This window comes from Coregonus lavaretus (assembly GCF_964263955.1).
Source record: "Coregonus lavaretus genome assembly, chromosome: 21".
Taxonomy (NCBI): domain Eukaryota; kingdom Metazoa; phylum Chordata; class Actinopteri; order Salmoniformes; family Salmonidae; genus Coregonus; species Coregonus lavaretus.
The window spans coordinates 42,114,634-42,138,426 of NC_140008.1; the positions used below are offsets into that span (position 1 = coordinate 42,114,634).

The 23,793-nt window shown below is 42.2% G+C and overlaps 1 protein-coding gene across 1 annotated transcript in view; it reads left to right on the forward strand.

Annotated features, from left to right (window-relative positions):
• The first annotated feature begins 688 nt into the window (after nucleotides 1–688).
• pik3r3b (phosphoinositide-3-kinase, regulatory subunit 3b (gamma)) overlaps nucleotides 689–23,793 on the forward strand; it is a 362,415-nt gene continuing 339,310 nt past the window's right edge. The window contains exon 1 of the mRNA XM_084186117.1: nucleotides 689–1,076. Within this exon, the coding sequence (XP_084042243.1) occupies nucleotides 728–1,076 (349 nt within the window). The 5' untranslated portion in view covers nucleotides 689–727. The remainder of the gene's footprint in view (nucleotides 1,077–23,793) is intronic.

Consider the following 23,793-nt stretch of genomic DNA (forward strand, 5'->3'; position numbering starts at 1 on the left):
GTACAATATTAGCCACACGCTATGCAATCCAAATATTTAAATAATGTTAGATTTGTATTATATCTGTAGGCCTACATTCTGTATTAGTTTACTATACATCATCCTTATATTGCTTCCTAGTGATGCAAATAATGACATAATGATAATAATACTACATGTTTGATCATTATATCAACATATTTAATGTCATAATAATGAGGCTAATTATCATGTAACTTTGATGAAGTTTCCAGGTAGGGCTGGCTGGGAGAGAGAGGGCTGGCTGAGAGTATGCTGGACTGGATGCCTTGGCCTGTCTGCTCTGCAGTGGATTAATATTATCCAGGTACTGGAGGGAGCCAGAGTCGTGTGTCATGTGTTCATCGTGTTTACACTATTATACAGACAGAGGGGTGGAGCTTTAGCGGTGGACCTAACCAAGGACAACTGACCCACTGTCTGGTTTCTTCTCAGAGGTGGACCTAACCAAGGACAACGGACCCACTGTCTGGTTTCTTCTTTTCTCACCCTGACTCTGAAGGGATCACTCCAATGTTGAGTCTTTGCTCTTCTCTTCAACCCAAGGGCTTCTAAATTATTAGACTACTGGGTGGAGTGCTACAGTATTAGACCTCACTGGCATTGAATTGAAGTTTGCAAAGTAAAAACAACTGACGTGAGTGAGTGACACAGGAGATCTCAGTTGGAGCCTGCCTGAGGACCTATCTATGAGCCTGTGACTGTGGCCATGACAGCCTCTGACAGCAGCTTTCAGTACCATGCGCTCTTCGAGTACAAACGGGAACGTGGTGATGACATCAGCCTCCAGCCGGGGGACGTCCTGACGGTCCTGAAAGCCTCCCTAAAGGACTACCAGGAAGGGGACGAGCGCAGCCCCAAGGGATGGCTGCACGGCACCAACGAGCGGACCAAGGAGAAGGGCGACTTCCCTGGGACGTTTGTGGAGTATGCGGGGGTGGTGAGGCAGGGGCTGCCTGCGGCCAAGCCCTGGCCCAGGCCCGTACCCCCGACCCCTGGGGGAACACAGAGCAGCGTTGGGCCCGGGCCCCAGCCTCCAGGGGCCACTGCAGCAGGAGGTGAGTGTTGGGACTGGGGCATGCCAAGACCACTCCATTCAGAAACATGGAGACTGTTAAATGTTTGAGCCATCTGTTATGAACTGTTAAATGCAATGTAATGGTGCTTTGCTTTACTGTTGGTCTGGCAATCCATTCCGCTAGGGTTTTATTCTAATGTTGGACTAGAGGTGTACAGTAGCACTGACTGAATGGCAGCCTCTGTTGGGTCATTCCATTTGATTTCAATCACTTTTTGACTGCACCCCTTTTGATTTGAACAAAACTTTCCATACAGATTTTCTCACGGTAGAAGTGGTCAGAAAGTGACTTTTTGGAGTTGGAGGTGCTAAAAGTTGACCCATTTTGCATATCCAATCATACTGTCACGATCGTCGGATACAGAGGACCAAGGCGCAGCGTGGAAGGTGAACATATTTATTAAATAATGGTTATACGAACAAAACAACAAACGATACGTGACATCCAAATGCAAACCACAAACCTACACAGGAACAAGATCCCACAAACACTGTGGGAAAACTGGCTGCTTAAGTATGGTTCCCAATCAGAGACAACAAGCAACAGCTGATACCCGTTGCCTCTGATTGAGAACCACACTGGCCAACATAGAAATACGAAACTAGAACAAAAACAAACGAAAACTCACACCCTGGCTCAACATACTAGAGTCCCCAGAGCCAGGGCGTGACACATACCATGAGACATCCATGTCTTCATCACTGGAAAATATTAAAGGTTGAGTTTGACATAATGTAAAAGCTTACAAACAGGGTTGTCAAACTATTTAATAATTTCTTGATTATTATTTTTGTTTTTCAACCATTTTACATTCAAAAAATTACGAATAAGCAAAGTTTTGATTTCTGGTCATGGGCAATTCCACAGTAACAGAATTACACTTTGACTCAGTTTTTTTTACATTAAATGTATGCCAAACAAAAAACATTGATTTCAAAGTTTAACAAATCAAACAACTCTAATCATAAGGACTACTTTTAACAATTTCCACAGAAAAAAATGTACTAAAACGAATTTAATGGAACTGTGCAGATACAAAATTTGGTAACGGAATTACGGTAAAATCTCTCTCAGGTTTTTATGCGACCACATTTTGTCTGCGGAAATAATGGGGTGTCAGATAAGACATTGCACCTTGAGTTGAAAAAATCTATTTGGGTTATTAAACTACAGTAAGTGAAGTGGATTTACACCTGGTAACATAATTACAGTGACGGAATTACATCATGGGTCCCTGATCTGTACTACACAGAAATGCATAATTATGGATAACAACGCAGTATAAAAAAAAATACAACAAAAAAATACAAAACAAATAATGTATGCACTCACTAACTGTAAGTCGCTCTGGATAAGAGCGTCTGCTAAATTACTAAAATGTGAAATGCAGCACAGCAGAGCACAGTAGAGTACAGTGCAGTACAATACAACACAGCAGAGTAGAGTTCAGTACAGTTCTCTACTATACTGTACTGTACTATACTTTTCTTTACTGTACCGTACTGTATTGTACTGTACTACTGTATTGGACTGTACTCTACTCTGCTCTACTCACTGTACAGTACTGTACTGTACCCAGTCCATCTGTGGATGTTAACATCAAGGCCAGAGTGGACTGACCAAATTTCAACTGCTTTTCGATGTCCATCGACGTCCGGTGTAAGTCGGTCGGTGCTCAGTAAGTGAGGTTGCTGATTACAGTAAATTAAAAGAGAGGGGGCTCATGGGTAGGTGTCAATAAGAGCTGGTAGAGGTGACATTAACTGGAGCGTGAGAGAGAGAGGGAGAGAGAGGAGGAGGGGTTGCTGAACATAACACTATTCCAGTGGAAGTACTGTAGCAGGTGACCCCACTGTGGTTTGTGACTATTATGATTTCCCATTGTAGCCAATTCCGTTGCAGTAATTCCATTACAGATTTGTTTGGTACGAGTTTTAATCATGAACAAAATTGATATCAGTAAAATCACTAAAACTAATTCGTAGGTCTACCATTACTTGTTACTTCTGTGAACTGTCATTATCCTCCCTCCTCATGAGAGAGAGAAATTAGAAAATACACTGCTCAAAAAAATAAAGGGAACACTTAAGCAACACAATGTAACTCCAAGTCAATCACACTTCTGTGAAATCAAACTGTCCACTTAGGAAGCAACACTGATTGACAATAAATTTCACATGCTGTTGTGCAAATGGAATAGACAACAGGTGGAAATTATAGGCAATTAGCAAGACACCCCCAATAAAGTAGTGGTTATGCAGGTGGTGACCACAGACCACTTCTCAGTTCCTATGCTTCCTGGCTGATGTTTTGGTCACTTTTGAATACCGGCGGTGCTTTCACTCTAGTGGTAGCATGAGACGGAGTCTACAACCCACACAAGTGGCTCAGGTAGTGCAGCTCATCCAGGATGGCACATCAATGCGAGCTGTGGCAAGAAGGTTTGCTGTGTCTGTCAGCGTAGTGTCCAGAGCATGGAGGGGCTACCAGGAGACAGGCCAGTACATCAGGAGACGTGGAGGAGGCCGTAGGAGGGCAACAACCCAGCAGCAGGACCGCTACCTCCGCCTTTGTGCAAGGAGGAGCAGGAGGAGCACTGCCAGAGCCCTGGAAAATGACCTCCAGCAGGCCACAAATGTGCATGTGTCTGCTCAAACGGTCAGAAACAGACTCCATGAGGGTGGTATGAGGGCCCGACGTCCACAGGTGGGGGTTGTGCTTACAGCCCAACACCGTGCAGGACGTTTGGCATTTGCCAGAGAACACCAAGATTGGCAAATTCGCCACTGGCGCCTTGTGCTCTTCACAGATGAAAGCAGGTTCACACTGAGCACATGTGACAGACGTGACATAGTCTGGAGACGCCGTGGAGAACGTTCTGCTGCCTGCAACATCCTCCAGCATGACCGGTTTGGCGGTGGGTCAGTCATGGTGTGGGGTGGCATTTCTTTGGGGGGCCGCACAGCCCTCCATGTGTTCGTCAGTGGTAGCCTGACTGCCATTAGGTACCGAGATGAGATCCTCAGACCCCTTGTGAGACCATATGCTGGTGCGGTTGGCCCTGGGTTCCTCCTAATGCAAGACAATGCTAGACCTCATGTGGCTGGAGTGTGTCAGCAGTTCCTGCAAGAGGAAGGCATTGATGCTATGGACCGCCCGTTCCCCAGACCTGAATCCAATTGAGCACATCTGGGACATCATGTCTCGCTCCATCCACCAACGTCACGTTGCACCACAGACTGTCCAGGAGTTGGCGGATGCTTTTGTCCAGGTCTGGGAGGAGATCCCTCAGGAGACCATCCGCCACCTCATCAGGAGCATGCCCAGGCGTTGTAGGGAGGTCATACAGGCACGTGGAGGCCACACACACTACTGCGCCTCATTTTGACTTGTTTTAAGGACATTACATCAAAGTTGCATCAGCCTGTAGTGTGGTTTTCCACATTAATTTTGAGGGTGACTCCAAATCCAGACCTCCATGGGTTGATACATTTGATTTCCATTGATAATTTTTGTGTGATTTTGTTGTCAGCACATTCAACTATGTAAAGAAAAAAGTATTTAATAAGATTATTTCATTCATTCAGATCTAGGATGTGTTATTTTAGTGTTCCCTTAATTTTTTGGAGCAGTGTATATTAAAGATACAGAATGTGGGTTTTTGCTAACGGAATTTCAAGGCACAAGGCAATATTTCTTACATTTACAGAAGGTAAATAATTTCTCCAAAACTAAATATAAGTGAGATTAATTGGCAGGGGTCTTTACGTCAACTTTATTGTGTTTTGATTTATTTCTGATACCGTTTAAGACTTTTTCTCGTAGATGTTTTCTACGACCCCTTTTCCATCTGTTTATCCAGAAATCAAAGCCTTTACTTATGCCTAATTTCTAAGGAAAATGGTTGAAAAATGTATCTATGACTTAATTTCCCCAAAATATAGCTTTCATTTGACATCCAATTTGATATGCTTCTATGTATGAACTTCACATGTTGGTGCTCATGTTTCCTTTTCGATGGAAATGCCCTCACAGAGATGGAAAAGTGTCTTAAAAACTAGTAAAGTCTTAAGGTATTAGAAATACATCAATCAATCAATCAATTTTATTTTATATAGCCCTTCTTACATCAGCTAATATCTCGAAGTGCTGTACAGAAACCCAGCCTAAAACCCCAAACAGCTAGTAATGCAGGTGTAGAAGCACGGTGGCTAGGAAAAACTCCCTAGAAAGGCAAAACCTAGGAAGAAACCTAGAGAGGAACCAGGCTATGAGGGGTGGCCAGTCCTCTTCTGGCTGTGCCGGGTGGAGATTATAACAGAACCATGCCAAGATGTTCAAAAATGTTCATAAGTGACAAGCATGGTCAAATAATAATCAGGAATAAATCTCAGTTGGCTTTTCATAGCCGATCATTAGAGTTTAAAACAGCAGGTCTGGGACAGGTAGGGGTTCCATAACCGCAGGCAGAACAGTTTAAACTGGAATAGCAGCAAGGCCAGGCGGACTGGGGATAGCAAGGAGTCACCACGGCCGGTAGTCCCGACGTATGGTCCTAGGGCTCAGGTCTCTCAGTTGGCTTTTCATAGCCGATCATTTAGAGTTGAAAACAGCAGGTCTGGGACAGGTAGGGGTTTCGTAGCCGCAGGCAGAACAGTTGAAACTGGAATAGCAGCAAGGCCAGGCGGACTGGGGGCAGCAGGGTGTCATCATGCCCGGTAGTCCTGACGTATGGTCCTAGGGCTCAGGTTCTCAGAGAGAAAGAGAGAACGAGAGAATTAGAGAGAGCATACTTAAATTCACACAGGACACTGGATAAGACAGGAGAAGTACTCCAGGTATAACCAACTAACCCCAGCCCCCCGACACATAAACTACTGCAGCATAAATACTGGAGGCTGAGACAGGAGCGGTCCGGAGACACTGTGGCCCCATCCGAAGAAACCCCCGGACAGGGCCAAACAGGAAGGATATAACCCCACCCACTCCGCCAAAGCACAGCCCCCGCACCACTAGAGGGATATCCCCAACCACCAACTTACAATCCTGAGACAAGGCCGAGTATAGCCCACAGAGGTCTCCACCACAGCACAAACCAAGGGGGGGGGGGGCGCCAACCCAGACAGGAAGATCACGTCAGTAACTCAACCCACTCAAGTGACGCACCCCTCCCAGGGACGGCATGAAAGAGCACCAGCAGGCCAGTGACTCAGCCCCTGCAACAGGGTTAGAGGCAGAGAACCCCAGTGGAGAGGGGAACCGGCCTGGCAGAGACAGCAAGGGCTGTTCGTTGCTCCAGCCTTTCCGTTCACCTTCACACTCCTGGGCCAGACTACACTCAATCATATGACCTACTGAAGAGATAAGTCTTCAGTAAAGACTTAAAGGTTGAGACCGAGTCTGCGTCTCTCACATGGGTAGGCCGACTGTTCCATAAAAATGGAGATCTATAGGAGAAAGCCCTGCCTCCCGCTGTTTGCTTAGAAATTCTAGGGACAATTAGGAGGCCTGCGTCTTGTGACCGTAGCGTACGTATTGGTATGTACGGCAGGACCAACTCGGAAAGATAGGTAGGAGCAAGCCCATGTAACGCTTTATAGGTTAACAGTAAAACCTTGAAATCAGCCCTTGCCTTAACAGGAAGCCAGTGTAGGGAAGCTAGCACTGGAGTAATATGATCAAATTTCTTGGTTCTAGTCAGGATTCTAGCAGCCGTATTTAGCACTAACTGAAGTTTATTTAGTGCTTTATCCGGGTAGCCGGAAAATAGAGCATTGCAGTAGTCTAATCTAGAAGTAACAAATGCATGGATTAATTTTTCTGCATCATTTTTGGACAGAAAATTTCTGATTTTTGCAATGTTACGTAGATGGAAAAAAGCTGTCCTTGAAACAGTCTTGATATGTTCGTCAAAAGAGAGATCAGGGTCAAGAGTAACGCCTAGGTCCTTCACAGTTTTATTTGAGACGACTTTACAACCATCAAGATGAATTGTCAGATTTAACAGAAGATCTCTTTGTTTCTTGGGACCTAGAACAAGCATCTCTGTTTTGTCCGAGTTTAAAAGTAAAAAGTTTTCAGCCATCCACTTCCTTATGTCTGAAACACAGGCTTCTAGCGAGGGCAATTTTGGGGCTTCACCATGCTTCATTGAAATGTACAGCTGTGTGTCATCCGCATAGCAGTGAAAGTTAACATTATGTTTTCGAATAACATCCCCAAGAGGTAAAATATATAGTGAAAACAATAGTGGTCCTAAAACGGAACCTTGAGGAACACCGAAATGTACAGTTGATTTGTCGGAGGACAGACCATTCACAGAGACAAACTGATATCTTTCCGACAGGTAGGATCTAAACCAGGCCAGAACTTGTCCGTGTAGACCAATTTGGGTTTCCAGTCTCTCCAAAAGAATGTGGTGATCGATGGTGTCAAAGGCAGCACTAAGGTCTAGTAGCACGAGGACAGATGCAGAGCCTCGGTCTGACGCCATTAAAAGGTCATTTACCACCTTCACAAGTGCAGTCTCAGTGCTATGATGGGGTCTAAAACCAGACTGAAGCATTTCGTATACATTGTTTGTCTTCAGAAAGGCAGTGAGTTGCTGCGCAACAGCTTTTTCTAAAATTTTTGAGAGGAATGGAAGATTCGATATTGGCCGATAGTTTTTTATATTTTCCGGGTCAAGGTTTGGCTTTTTCAAGAGAGGCTTTATCACTGCCACTTTTAGTGAGTTTGGTACACATCCGGTGGATAGAGAGCTGTTTATTATGTTCAACATAGGAGGGCCAAGCACAGGAAGCAGCTCCTTCAGCAGTTTAGTAGGAATAGGATCCAGTATGCAGCTTGAAGGTTTAGAGGCCATGATTATTTTCATCATTGTGTCAAGAGATATAGTACTAAAACACTTAAGTGTCTCTCCCGATCCCAGGCCCTCGCAGAGCTGTGCAGATCCAGGACAGCTAAGCCCTGGAGGAATACGCAGATTCAAAGAGGAGTCCGTAATTTGCTTTCTAATGGTCATGATCTTTTCCTCAAAGAAGTTCATGAATTTATCACTGCTGAAGTGAAAACCATCCTCTCTTGGGGAATGCTGCTTTTTAGTTAGCTTTGCAACAGTATCAAAAAGAAATTTTGGATTGTTCTTATTTTCCTCGATTAATTTGGAAAAGTAGGATGATCGAGCAGCAGTGAGGGCTCTTCGGTACTGCACGGTACTGTCTTTCCAAGCTAGTCGGAAGACTTCCAGTTTGGTGTGGCGCCATTTCCGTTCCAATTTCCTGGAAGCTTGCTTCAAAGCTCGGGTATTTTCTGTATACCAGTGAGCTAGTTTCTTATGACAAATGTTTTTCGTTTTTAGGGGTGCAACTGCATCTAGGGTATTGTGCAAGGTTAAATTTAGTTCCTCAGTTAAGTGGTTAACTGATTTTTGTCCTCTGACGTCCTTGGGTAGGCAGAAGGGGTCTGGAAGGGCATCAATGAATTTTTGTGTTGTCTGAGAATTTATAGCACGACTTTTGATGCTCCTTGGTTGGGGTCTGAGCAGATTATTTGTTGCGATTGCAAACGTAATAAAATGGTGGTCCGATAGTCCAGGATTTTGTGGAAAAACATTAAGATCTACAACATTTATTCCATGGGACAAAACTAGGTCCAGAGTATGACTGTGGCAGTGAGTAGGTCCAGAGACATGTTGGACAAAACCCACTGAGTCGATAATGGCTCCGAAGGACTTTTGGAGTGGGTCTGTGGACTTCTCCATGTGAATATTAAAATCACCAAAAATTAGAATATGATCTGCTATGACTACAAGGTCTGATAGGAATTCAGGAAACTCAGAGAGGAACGCTGTATATGGCCCAGGAGGCCTGTAAACAGTAGCTATAAAAAGTGATTGAGTAGGCTGCATAGATTTCATGACTAGAAGCTCGAAAGATGAAAACGTCATTTTTTTTTTGTAAATTGAAATTTGCTATCGTAAATGTTAGCAACACCTCCGCCTTTGCGGGATGCACGGGGAATATGGTCACTAGTGTAACCAGGAGGTGAGGCCTCATTTAACACAGCAAATTCATCAGGCTTAAGCCATGTTTCAGTCAGGCCAATCACATCAAGATTATGATCAGTGATTAGTTCATTGACTATGACTGCCTTTGAAGTGAGGGATCTAACATTAAGTAACCCTATTTTGAGATGTGAGGTATCACGATCTCTTTCAATAATGGCAGGAATGGAGGAGGTCTTTATCCTAATAAGATTGCTAGGGTGGACACCACCATGTTTAGTTTTGCCCAACCTAGGTCGAGGCACAGACACAGTCTCAATGGGTATGGCTGAGCTGACTACACTGACTATGCTATTGGCAGACTCCACTAAGCTGGCAGGTTGGCTAACAGCCTGCTGCCTGGCCTGCACCCTATTTCACTGTGGGGCTAAAGGAGTTAGAGCCCTATCTATGTTGGTAGATAAGAGGAGAGCACCCCTCCAGCTAGGATGGAGTCCGTCACTCCTCAGCAGGTCAGGCTTGATCCTGTTTGTGGGTGAGTCCCAGAAAGAGGGCCAATTATCCACAAATGTTATCTTTTGGGAGGGGCAGAAAACAGTTTTCAACCAGCGATTAAGTGCTGAGACTCTGCTGTAGAGCTCGTCACTTCCCCTAACTGGGAGGGGGCCAGAGACAATTACTCGATGCCGACACATCTTTCTAGCTGATTTACACGCTGAAGCTATGTTGCACTTGGTGACCTCTGACTGTTTCATCCTAACATCGTTGGTGCCGACGTGGATAACAATATCTCTATACTCTCTACACTCGCCAGTTTTAGCTTTAGCCAGCACCATCTTTAGATTAGCCTTAACGTCGGTAGCCCTGCCCCCTGGTAAACAGTGTATGATCGCTGGGTGATTCGTTTTAAGTCTAATACTGCGGGTAATGGAGTCGCCAATGACTAGGGTTTTCAATTTGTCAGAGCTAATGGTGGGAGCCTTCGGCGTCTCAGACCCCGTAACGGGAGGAGTAGAGACTAGAGAAGACTCAGACTCAGACTCCGACTCGCTACATAATGGGGAAAACCGGTTGAAGGTTTCTGTCGGCTGAATGAGCGACACCGGTTGAGCATTCCAACAGTATTTCCCTCCAGAAGCCATGAGAAAGTTGTCCGGCTGCAGGGACTGTGCGGGGGGAGTTATACTAACGTTACTGTCTGTACTTACTGGTGGCACAGACGCTGTTTCTTCCTTTCCTACACTGATAATACTCTTGCCTAACGATTGCGTCTGAAGCTGGGCTTGTAGCACAGCTATTCTCGCCGTAAGGCGAGAATTCTCCTGTATATTATGAGTACAGCGACTGCAATTAAAAGACATCATGTTAATGTTACTACTTAGCTTCGGCTGTTGAAGATGTTGATGAGCCATGTCCAGATAAAGCGTCCGGAGTGAAAAAGTTGAATAAGGGAAAAAAAAAAAAATTAAAAATAAAAAATAAAAAAAAAAAAAAAAAAATTGCGATGGAAAAACGGAAAATAACGTAAAGTTGGCAGCTAAAACGCACAGGAAAATGACTCTTCTGTCTCGGGATAAACGTCCGGGGTGAAAAAGTTTAACGAAAAAAGATGAGTGAGGACAAAACTAAAAAGTTGGTAAATTTGTTGAACACAGAGATTGATTAAACGTTTATTAAAAGTAAAACGTGAATAGTTTGGCAGGTAGCCAAGTAGCAACAAACAGCAGAGCAGCACGGAGACAATGCGGAAGCGAGACGGAAGTCACGTGACCTCAATTCACATTAACACAATCATGTTGAAGTAAAGGCCCCTGCCAACTAATATCAACATTTATATTTAGTTTTGCAGAAATGATTTGCCTTCTGTAAGTTTAAGAAATATTGCCTAGTGTGTTGTCATTCTGTTACCAAAAAACACATCTTTAAGATATTTTCTAGTTTCTGCCTCATGAGGAGAGAGGATTATGAAAGTTCACGGATACATTTTATGTTTATGATCTATTAAGTGATTAAAATGCATCACTCTGTTTCTAAATCGGTAACAGAGTGACTGGAAAATCAGTAACAGAATGACTGCAATTGAATTGGCTAAAATGGGAAATCATACTAGTCATAAACCACAGTTGCAGTAGAGTACAGTACAGTACAATACAGTACAGGAAATAAATGTAGAGTAGAGTATAGTTCAGTATGGTAGAATTCAGTACAGTAGAACACACGAGAGTACAGTATAATGTAATATACTCTACTGTAGTATACTCTACTGTACTGTACTGAACTTAGCTAGCAGATTTTAACGGGCTAATGTGATGCTCCATTAGCCGTTACAGGATAGGTACTGTTTGGTGTAGCACAGAGAATTTACTACCAAATATGTATGGAACGTTTCATTCAAATCAAAAGGGGTGCTGTCAAAAAGTGATTGAAATCAAATGGAACGACCCTGTTATAATATGAGTCACCATGGACCAGAGTGTGAATTGGGCTGCCCGTCTGCCGCATGTGTTATAGCTTTACTGCAGAGAAAGATAAAAGAGAGTATTTCTGCACTTCCACCAGACCAGAGTCCTGAGAAGTGAACATGTTGTGACACAGCCTGTGTGTGCTCCAATAGGTTCCAATGTGCTCCAGAGGCACAGCCTGCCTCAAAGATGCTAACCTGCGTTAGCGTAATTGTGTCGCAATGTTTCTCTCACTGAAGTAGTTCCTAACCAAACCCAGGTGTTGGTTCTGCTAAAATGAATATACAGTAGCATTTGTGTTTACGAAGATGATGTGTATGTGTTTTTGAGAAAGAATAGGTATACGTGTGTGTGCGTGTTTGTGTTTGTGCTTGTCTGAGTGTGCATGTGTGTATGAGTGTGTGTGTGTCATGACTCGCAGGCAGCTGGATTTGTTTGGATGTTTTATTCAGCATCCAGATGAGCAAACGCAACGCTCCTCACAAAGAGGACAAGCTCTGGTCTAACTGTATCCTGACTCTGTGTGAGCAAGCAAACGCAGCATCTTCTATTTGGCAGGCTTTGATTAGGGTTTTACAGGGCTGGGCGAGCTCTGTTTTAGCTCTGTGTGTCTGGCCTGTTATGATTGCTGTAGTGTAGTGTGGTGTGGTGTGGTGTGGTGTGGGCTAGTGTAGTGTAGTGTAATATCCCGAGGGCAGATTCTGCGCGTAGACCGAAGAATCTGCCGGGACTGAAGGAATGCGTGAGATATCGAGCTGCAGTAGTTTCGGTCTTTGGGCTTTCGTCACTGGTTATATTATCTGATCAGTCAGTCTCATGGTTCAAACGCTACCTGTCAGATAGAACTCAGTGTGCCCAGTTTGATGGCAATTCATCTGATAGGTTAACTGTCCAGAAGGGGGTGCCACAGGGCACTGTTCTTGGACCACTGTTGTTTACTATCTATATTAATAATGTTGGTAGAAATGTGTCAATTGCTATTTAACATTTTTATGCTGACGTCACAGTTATTTATTAAAGGCCTGTGAAGAACTGCAGTCTGCCTTTACTGTTGTCCTGACTCAGCTCTGTCAGCTGAAGTTGTTTTTAAATGCTGAAAAGACAAATGGTTGATGGTTTTCTTGAAATCTAAGATAAAACCTCAGACTCTTCCACGTATAGTCACTATGCAGTACAAGCAAATAGAAAGAGTAGCAACTTACAAGTACTTGGGTTTCTTGCTAGATGAGTGTCTCACCTTTAAACCCCACATCAAAGGTCTTGTGAAAAAGCTTAGGCTAAAATGTTCGTAATAAGTCATGTTTTTCTTTTGAAGCGAGTAAGAGACATGTTTCTGCTACTTTCGTGCCTGTAATTGATTATGGTGATATCTTGTACCCTGTGGCGTCATTACGTATGCTGGACATTGTGTACTATGGGGCGCTGAGGTTTGTTAGAGGAATACGGAAGCTTTGGTTGCAGAGGGAGTCGTAGTGCCCAAACAACACTTCTATCACTGTTTAAGTTTCCATTAACTTGTCCAGTGATTTCTGTTGACATTTAGAAAGTGTGAATAGAAAATAGATGCGACAATTGCCTGCTACGGTGTGTTTCCAATGAACTGTCTTGTGTAGATAAAAACAGCTGGATGTAATGACGTCACACCAAAACCTGTCGTATAAAAATTATTTTTTTTCATTATCCATTTAGGCAAATTGCGCATGAATAAATTAGCAATAGCCTGTATGCCCTCCAAACTCTGTTTCATGTCTCAGGTAGCCCGCAAAAGCCAGTATAGATAGAATGCAAGAATTGACTAATATTTTCAATATTCTAATAATTATCATGAGCTAACATATTGCCACGGTCCGTGCCATGGTGAAACTTGCACTCCTGTAGATCTGAAATAACTGGATGGTGAAATTTGCATCAAGCCATCTAGTAAAGCAAGGCGAACAATTCAGGCATGAAAAATAGATTTAGCAAGCAGTAGGCATTTAGAATTAAATGTGGAGTGGAGCTTTATAGTTACTTGATGACATAATGTGCCCTGCATACTTTCAAAATTATTAATCAATCATCATTTATTAAAAAAAAACACAGTTTCCATCATTTGTCGCAATAAAGAAAGTTTGAAATCCAGCCCTGTCAAATGCATTATTTTTTTTTCCATTACACGTCGCAATGTTGTTGTTTTTTGCAACATTTCTTTTGTCGAATAAACCTGGGTCAATGGAAACCTGCCTAGTGTTGACAAGCAGGCATAAGAAGGCTCACAAATCTGAAGTGTACGGTACTACCGTATGGTACGGTACTTGGTGTTCCAAAACATTCTCACCTCTCCCTTCATCCCATGTGCTTGGGAGGGAGAGAAGTGGAATAACAATGGATTAAGTTCTAGAGTCCCGGTGGTGAGGCACATTCTTTTGATGGAATTATGGGGCGCTCAAAGAATTACAGATAAACAAGATTAGCGGTCTGAATTATTAATTTCACAACCCGCGGTCCTTCACTCACTCTCCGTTTCCCTCTTGAACATACAACACCAGCCAATTCCCACACCTACAGTCACAGTCAATTAAAATCAGGTGACTATCACGACGATAACAACAGTGTGTCTTTGTGAAACTGAAACTGATATACTGAGATAGCGATTAGCGAAGTCCCCCTATCTATCTTACCAGCGCATGCTCGAGCTTGACAACTAGCCATCCCATTTGGGTGTTGTAAGTTAGTGAGTTCACTAGTGAGATAAGTACAACCACTGCGCTGCAATTATGATAGTGGTTGATGAATCCCTGTTGGCTGTGTGATAATTACATGCAGGTGTGGAGGAGAGGAGGAGGAGGAGAGGAGCCAGGCAGACTAAATCATTGTGAAGGTAATGGGGTAATTATATACCACACACTGCCTGCTGGAGATAAGCACACACAGACACAGAGAGATCTGCGTATAAAGGGATGTTTCCTTTTAAGTCGTTGGAGGAAGCTATCATACAGGAACCAGTAACTTCCACCTGCTAACCTGAGAATCTTTATGAAGTGTGTTATTGATGTTCTTTGACTTTGTGTGCGTGTGTGTGTGATCTTCTCAATACAAGTGTAACCTTCAGATATTTTGGAGGATGTAGGTCCATGCCATCCATTTACAAGGTGTGAGTTGACCTGGAATGAGGTCTGGCCATACATGCAGAACACCCCATCACCCTCTGGTGCACCTAAACATTCCCCTGACACACACACACACACAGTCTTGTACAACTAACCTTGTGGGGACACGCAATTCAGTCCCATTCAAAATCCTATTTTCTCTAACCCCTAACCCTAACCTTTACCCTAACCTTAACCCGAAAACCTAGCTCCTAACCCTAAAACTAACCATAGCTCCTAACCCTAAACCTGATTCTAACCTTAACCCTAAACCCCCAAGAAATATAATTTGACCTTGTGGGGACCAACAAAATGTCCCCAGTTGGTCAAATATTTGTTTGTTTACTATTCTTGTGGGGACTTCTGGTCCCCACAAGTATAGCTAAACACGTCCACACACACCAAACCCACACACACCAAACCCACACACACACAAAACAGACCTCACTGTCTAAAGCAGCGGTTCCCAACATTTTCCGTTCAGAGGACCACCAAATCACAGTCAAAAGCTTGAGGACCACCATCACGGAGTCGCAGAATTTTTTTGTATAAAATATCTTGGTGGAAAAATTTAGAGTCCGTTTTATCATGTAACAGATGAAATGCCTATTATTATAAACAATTTGCATTGTGAAAAGTAATGTAAAACTGCTTATAATTCCATTAATACTCCCAACCGTTATAATTAGCAGAACACCTGCAGTACCCCTGCGGATGACCAGTGGTCCGTGAACCACAGGTTGGAAACCACTGGTCTAAAGCAACGGGTCCCAACCTTTTCCGTTCCGGGGACCACCAAATCACAGTCAAAAGCGCTTGACGACCACCATTCACGGAGTCATGTAATTTCTTTAACAGATTATATTGGCAGTCACATTTAGTCAATTTTAGCAGTGAATGTAACTTCTTCTTCTTCTTCTTCTTCACAATTTGCATTGTAAATAGTCATGTAAAACTGCTTATAATACCATTAATACTCCCAACTGTTATTTTTGTATAAAAATTAAAACAAAAATGATAATGTAATCTAAAAATAAAATTGCGGATATACAGTGCCTTCAGAAAGTATTCACACCCCTGGACTTTTTCCACATTTTGTTGTGTTACAAAGTGGGATTAAAATGGATTTAATTGAAATATTTTGTCAATGATACACACAAATACTCTGTGATGTCAAAGTGGAAGAAAAATTCTAACATTTATTTAAAAAAAAAGATATTAATGTTATATTTGTAATATCTTAATTATATAAGTAGTCAATACATGTTAGAATCACCTTTGGCAGCGATTACAGCTGTGAGTCTTTCTGGGTAAGTCGAAGAGCTTTGCACACCTGGATTGTACAATATTTGCACATTCTTTTTGATTTATTCTTCAAGCTCTGTCAAGTTGGTTGCTGATCATTGCTAGCCAGCCATTTTCAAAACTTTCAATAGAATTTCAAGCCGATTTAAGTCAAAAATGTAACTAGGTCACTCAGGGACATTCTACTGTCTTTTGAAAAGCAGACCAAACCAGGTTTTCCTCTAGGATTTTGCCTGTGCTTAGCTCTATTCCATTTATTTTTATCCTAAAAAAACTCCCTAGTCCTTGCCAATGACAAGCATACCCATAACATGATGCAGCCACCACCATGCTTGAAAATATGAATAGTGGGACTCAATGATGTGTTGTGTCGGATTTGTCCCAAACATAACGCTTTGTATTCAGGACAAATTTCATGACACATTTTTTGCAGTTTTACTTTAGTGTCTTATTGCAAACAGGATGCATGTTTTGGAATATTTTTTTATTCTGTACAAGCTTCCTTCTTTTCATTATGTCAATTAGGTTAGTATTGTGGAGTAGCTACAATGTTGAAGATCCCTCCTCAGTTTTCTCCTATCACAGGCATCAAACTCTGTAACCATTGGCCTCATGGTGAAATCCCTGAGCGGTTTCCTTCCTCTCCGGCAACTGAGTTAGGAAGGACGCCTGTATCTTTGTAGTGATGTATTGATACACCATCCAAATGGTAATTAATAACTTCACCATGCACAAAGGGATATTCAATGTCTGCTTTTTTACATTTTTACCCATCTACCAATTGGTGCCCTTCTTTGTGAGGCATTGGAAAACATCCCTGGTCTTTGTGGTTGAATCGGTGTTTGAAATTCACTGCTCGACTGAGGAACCTTACACATAATTGTATGTGTGGGGTACAGAAATTAGGTTTTCATTCAAAAATCAGTCCATGCAACTTATAATGTGGCTTATTAAGCACAGTTTTACTCCTGTACTTATTTAAGCTTGCCATAAAAAAGGGGTTGAATACTTATTGACTCAAGATATATCAGCTTTTCATTTTTATTAATTTCTAAAAAATTCTAAAAACATAATTCCCCTTTGACATCATGGGGTATTGTGTGTAGGCCAGTGACAACAATCTCAATTTAATCCATTTTAAATTCAGGCTGTAACACAACAAAATGTGAAAAAAGCCTAGGGCTGGGAATACTTTCTGAAGGCACTCTACTTACTGTTTACAATGTCAGCCTTAGTCCTTCCTCTGCCTATGTTTCTCTCCACTTCTCTCTAAATGTCTGTCCGCGTCTATCTCCCCCTTTCTCTCTTTGATCAATAACAGCAGCAAGCTGATTGGTTCAGTCACTGGGATCGCTGCTGCAGCACTGGCCAAATGAGCAGGCCTGGCTAAATTGCCTCATTTGAAACTATTTTTAGTTGGCTCAAGGCTGGGCTGCTTTGTGCTGTTGTTGTGGTGGTGCTGTGTGTAGAGGTTGCAGTGTGCTATAGGTGTGTTGTATGCTATATGTGGGAGAGAGAGGATCAGATTGATAATGTGCAGTTTCATGGTCCTCTCCTCTGATGCAGAACAGGCACACTTGTAGAAGTAGGCCTAATGTATTTTTTTTTAAATGTCAAGATAAAGAGGTTTTATGTTTCAATTTATGTTTACTGATCATGAAAAGCATGCAGTTACTTGCTGTAGGCCGAAAACTCTGATGATCGAGCTAAATGTGCACAATAGTTTTGCATAGAATAATCGGAAATGTGTAATTCTGACTATGGTCTTCAAGAGGTGATGATATTACAACCAAATAGTTATAACATTTATTTATTTAACAATCCCTTGAAAACGGCATGCAGTTGTCAATGGTTTTAGCGGAGCTGGGGTCTCCTTGTCCCCCAGCAGGCAAATTGAACGCTCTGCACCTTATACGACCTATACTACTAGGTGATATTGTACTTCTAAATTGGAATGTATGTTGCACACTAATGGCATTTAGCATCATTGAGAGCTTACTGTGAGAACCCTGGTAGCTGCCTGTTCTTAAATGGGCCATGTTGTGTAAATGCAGATATATATAGAGAGAGACACGGTTTAGCTACACTGCCTGAGCAGTGACGGTGAGAGGGAGAGAAATGCACTTTAGAGGGAGGCAGGCGGGAATATACAGTGCCTTGCAAAAGTATTCATCCCCCTTGGCGATTTTCCTATTTTGTTGCATTACAACCTGTAATTTAAAAGGATTTTTATTTGGATTTCATGTAATGGACATACACAAAATAGTCCAAATTGGTGAAGTAAAATGACAAAAATAACTTCATAAAAACATTTCTAAATATAAATAACGGAAAAGTGGTGCATTCATATGTATTCATCCCCTTTGCTATGAAGCCCCTAAATAAGATCTGGTGCAACCAATTACCTTCAGAAGTCACATAATTAGTTAAATAAAGTCCACCTGTGTGCAATCTAAGTGTCACATGATCTCATATATATATATATATATATATATATATATATATACACACACACACACACATCTGTTCTGAAAGGCCCCAGAGTTTACAACACTGCTAAGCAAGGGGCACCACCAAGCAAGCGGCACCATGAAGACCAAGGAGCTCTCCAAACAGGTCAGGGACAAAGTTGTGGAGAAGTACAGATCAGGGTTGGGTTATAAAATAATATCAGAAACTTTGAACATCCCACGGTGCACCATTAAATCCATTATAAAAAAAATTGAAAGAATATGATACCACTACAAACCTGCCAAGAGAGGTCCGCCCACCAAAACTCACGGACCAGGCAAGGAGGGCGTTAATCAGAGAGGCAAAGAGACCAAAGATAACCCTGAAGGAGCTGAAAGCTCCACAGCGGAGATTAGACTACCTGTCCATAGGACCACTTTAAGCCGTACACTCCACAGAGCTGGGCTTTACAGAAGAGTGGCCAGAAAAAAGCCATTGCTTATAGAAAAAAATCTGCCAACATGTTTGGTGTTCGCCAAAAGGCATATGGGAGACTCCCCAAACATATGGAAGAAGGTACTCTGGTCAGATGAGACAAAAATTGAGCTTTTTGGCCATCAAGGAAAACGCTATGTCTGGCGCAAACCCAACACCTCTCATCACCCCGAGAACACCATCCCCACAGTGAAGCATGGTGGTGGCAGCATCATGCTGTGGGTATGTTTTTCACCGGCAGGGACTGGGAAACTGGTTAGAATTGAAGGAATGATGGATGGCGCTAAATACAGCGAAATTCTTGAGGGAAACCTGTTTCAGTCTTCCAAAGATTTGAGACTGGGACGGAGGTTCACCTTCCAGCAGGACAATGACCCTAAGCTTACTGCTAAAGCAACACGCGAGTGGTTTAAGGGAAAACATTTAAATGTCTTAGAATGGCCTAGTCAAAGCCCAGACCTCAATCCAATTGAGAATCTGTGGTATGACTTAAAGATTGCTGTACACCAGCGGAACCCATCCAACTTGAAGGAGCTGGAGCAGTTTTTCCTTGAAGAATGGGCAACAATCCTAGTGGCTAGATGTGCCAAGCTTATAGAGACATACACAAAGAGACTTGCAGCTGTAATTGCTTCAAAAGGTAGCTCTACAAAGTATTGACTTTGGGGGTGGGTGAATAATAATAATAATAATAATATGCCATTTAGCAGACAGTTATGCACACTCACGTTTTCAGTTTTTTTGTCTTATTTCTGGTTTGTTTCACAAGTAAACATGTTTTGCAACTTTAAAGTGGTAGGCATGTTGTGTAAATGAAATTATACAACCCCCACAAAAAAAAATCAATTTTAATTCCAGGTTGTAAGGCAACAAAATAGGAAAAATGCCAAGTGGGGTGAATACTTTCACAAGCCACTGTAACCAAGCACTGCCAGTAAAGTCATTTTATTGGATGACTGATTGGCCTTGGTATTGCTTAGCTGGATCCAACATCCATGCAGGTGAATTTACTTGTCAACAATAAAAACAGATGTGCTCTATAGATTTTTTTCCTTACAAAATGGCTGTTTTGTTTTCCCTCCAATATAAAACTATTGTTAACCTGTTTCCAGCTGCCACGTAAGCTTTGTGTTATTTCACAATTCAGTTGAAATGTAGGTAGTGAGCAGCAGCCTCTGTCTTTGTTGTGTCTATCTTAGTCTCGTGACTTCTCTGTGTTAATGGAGATGTTTTATATTTGAGATTCTTCAAATAGCCACCCTTTGAGAATGTCAAGAATGTGAATGCAAAGCTGTCATCAAGGCCAAGGGTGGCTATTTGAAGAATCTCAAATATAAAATATATTTTGATTTGTTTAACACTTTTTTGGTTAATACATGATTCCATATGTGGTATTTCATAGTTTTGATGTCTTCACTATTATTCTACTATGTAGAAAATAGTAAAAAATAAAGAAAAACCCTTGAATGAGTAGGTGTGTTCAAACCTTTGACTGGTACTGTACATTAGCAATTCACCACCAGACAGTCAAAGACAGGCCAAGCTTGTGGCTAGGCTGGGGATAGCAGAGTACAGACCTGAGTATGGAGAGAGTGGAGTTGTATTGTCACTTCTTCTTCCATTAGCAGGATAAGGAGCTGGCTAATTGCCTGGGCTGTTAATACTAATGTACCTCTGGAGCCAGGTTAAGGCCAGGGCTACTCTCAGCCCCATTCAAGCCCAGGGAGAGAGGCTGTTAGCTGGGGAATGAACGGACACTAGTGCTATTATCTGGATCTGTAGTAGTATTGACTTCTAACCAAACTAATGGGTGGAGAGAGGGGCATTTTGGTGTTCATTTTATAGATGGAGAGGGAGAGAAGAACTAGGGAGAGAAGAAGCCCTGGTCTTTGATGTATCCCTGGTATTCAGGTAAATGCACAACATCAGACGGTTAAACGAGGTCATGATTCTCCTGTGCAGTTTACCGCCGTCTGCCTGGTTAAACACTTCTTCTTGGATCTCTCACCTCCTGTCCCATTTCATCTTCCCATGGAAGTGGTCATGCTCTGCTCTCAGAAAGAGACAGAGAGAGAGCCACTGAATGGAAGAATGAATGATGCGTCCACAAATAGGGCTCAGACAGTTGGGTTGTTCCATCGATTCGGTGCCTTTTGAGAAGAATGTTTGATTTCACAGAATTTTAACATTCTGTCATAAAGTGCATGTTCAACTTGATAAAAAGCATGTTTTCCCATCTCAAGAGGTTAAATAAAGAAATGACTACAGTAAGTGCCAAATAAAGTAACAGGGTTGACGATCTCATCTTAAAATCAGCCATAAATCGCCTTGTGACAGGGGGAATGGAAGCTTGTTGTGTGAAACAGTGAGTGGCAATTCAATGCAAGCTTCACAAAAAGAAATCATTTTTTTTTTTTCTATCTATCTATGGGGAACAGGGTTGATGTGTTATGCTCGATCCGCTCAAACACCAGAAAAATAGAGAGAAAAAATAGAACCAGCTCACTTGATTTTACACTAAAGTTTCTTTAGAAAAAAATATTCAAAAAGGAATAGTTTCACGATATTAAAATGAGAGTTCAGTTCACGTAACAGAGTTGACCTTAAAATGAGGGATAGACATAATTGAATCACTAATCACATGAAATAAATAATAATATTCAGAAACAACTAGGGCTTTACAATGATGGGAAAAACTTGGAGAAATGTTAAGTAAATCTTTCTAAAAGTCACAGAGGGTGCACAGTGTTTATTCATATTACAAATCAGATTTGAATTTGCCATATAGTCTATATTAAAGGGCACTTCATTTTATATAACAGGCTTTTAAAATTCCATACTGGTGCACAATCTCTACTTAAAATATCAAAGGGACGCAAAAGGCACTATTTTCGTGGAACGACCCTGTTGTGTTGCCACAGGTGCTGTGATGTTTCCTGTCTACCTCTGGGCCTCATTCCTCAGCCTTACCCCTTTTGCCTCCCACCCTTTCAAAGCACATCTTATAACACCATGTACTCCTGGCTTAATTCATGTCATCTTCAAAATATTAGTTTGAGTCACTAAAACTGTGACAAGAGGAAGTGAGGGGGAAAGTATTCCAGTATATGGTGTAAAAAAGCCACACCGTGGAAGCTATACCAGCTCTACAGATCACGGCTGGGAGCCTAAAATGTTGTTTCTTTGGTGCTTCTGAAATCTCATTCCTTTTGGTATGCGGTATGCATAGCCTATAGCTTGTTTATACTTTATGTACTGTATTCAGGAGACTTGTTGCCTAAGTAGAGCTCAAAGCTCCCATGCTATGGCAGTTACAGTTACGTCGAGTCAGCGTCATTTGTGTCGGGGAGAGGAAAAGCATAAACACCGAAAATGCATCATGGCAGAAGGTGTTTTGTTGCACTACAGCCTCTAACTTAGTTTGAAGGTCAGTGTTTTGCTGCTGCTGAGCCGTTTCTGCTCTCTCTGTTCTCTTCTGCCATGGTTCTCATTCACAGCATGCTTGTAATATGAGAGTAGACATTTTCCCCCTACATCGCCTTTTTCCTGCTTTAGTATGTCGGTTCACTGTGTGTGTGTTTGTGTGTTTGCGAGTGTGATGAGTGCACATTTGTGTGCATACTATTTTTGCCTTTTCCAAGGACCCATTGTTAGCTGAGTAGTAAGCTGGGGACATTTTCCACAGATCTCTTTGTGTATGTACAGTATAATGACATCCTCAAACCCCTTCTCTTCTTTCTATACATCCCTCTGTTCTCCAGAAGCAGAAGCAGTGTGTGATTCTGATCAGGCTCAGGCAGGAAAGTCATCATCATCATCAGGTCTGATACTCCTGTAATCAGCGCTCACAAGGCTGTGTCTCTTTGAAGTGGAGACTTAGGGAGTGATTGTAGACAGAAATAAGTGGTGTATTTCCACAGGCACACAGCAGCTGATAATACCTGTATTTACCATCTGAGGCTTGGATAGATACGCTCTTCTTTCTTTCTTTCTCTTTCCACATGTTTACTTGCAATTGGTCGGTTGGATGGAATGAGGGTCACACAAGATTCAAACAATGCCAGGATGGTTTAAAGCCAGCTTTGACTGTAGATAGAGGGGTGATGCAGATATAGTGTAATTGGTTCTCATGCAGAGGGGTATATCTCTCCTTTAGCTCAATGTGTTGGGAAGCAGCGCGATGCAGGACACTAATTATGGATGAAATATTACAGTCAGTAGAAATGACTATGTATTATTAATGGACAGAGCTCAGAGATATTTACTATTGTCTGTGCTGTTAGATAGAGAGAATATCTCCCTCTCTCCATTTCTCAAGTCTCTCTCTCTCTATTTGATCACATTTTCACTTCTATCGTGCTTTGTGTGTACTTGAGGGTTAGGTACTTGGTTTGAACTGTCCCTGACCCCACCCCTTCAGTTTTGCCCGAAGATGTCTGGCTCTGTCATCTCTCTGCTTTATGTTCCACCCCTCCACCCCTCTCTCTATTCCCCATCACTCCATCATCTCCCCTGTCATTCCTTCATAAGGTCATTATAAGACAATTCTAAAGAGTTGAAATGTCAAACATAAAGAACATTATTGGTTTAGTGTTTCTCTAATGGAGCCTGGAACCTGACTGCATGGTGTTGGGGAGATGATGATGGGCGTACAGTACTATGCCTCTTGGACCACAGTCTTTTTGACGTTTATGGTCTGATGACAAGGCCTCACATCAGCACTAGTCAAAGCATCAAGTCCAGGAAGTTCTCAAAGTTCATTCCGATGTCTTGGTCGTTCAGAGGGCCTCGTTTGAGGATAGAAAACAAGGATCGTTTTGATTTGCCCATTCCTATCTCACCCAAGATAA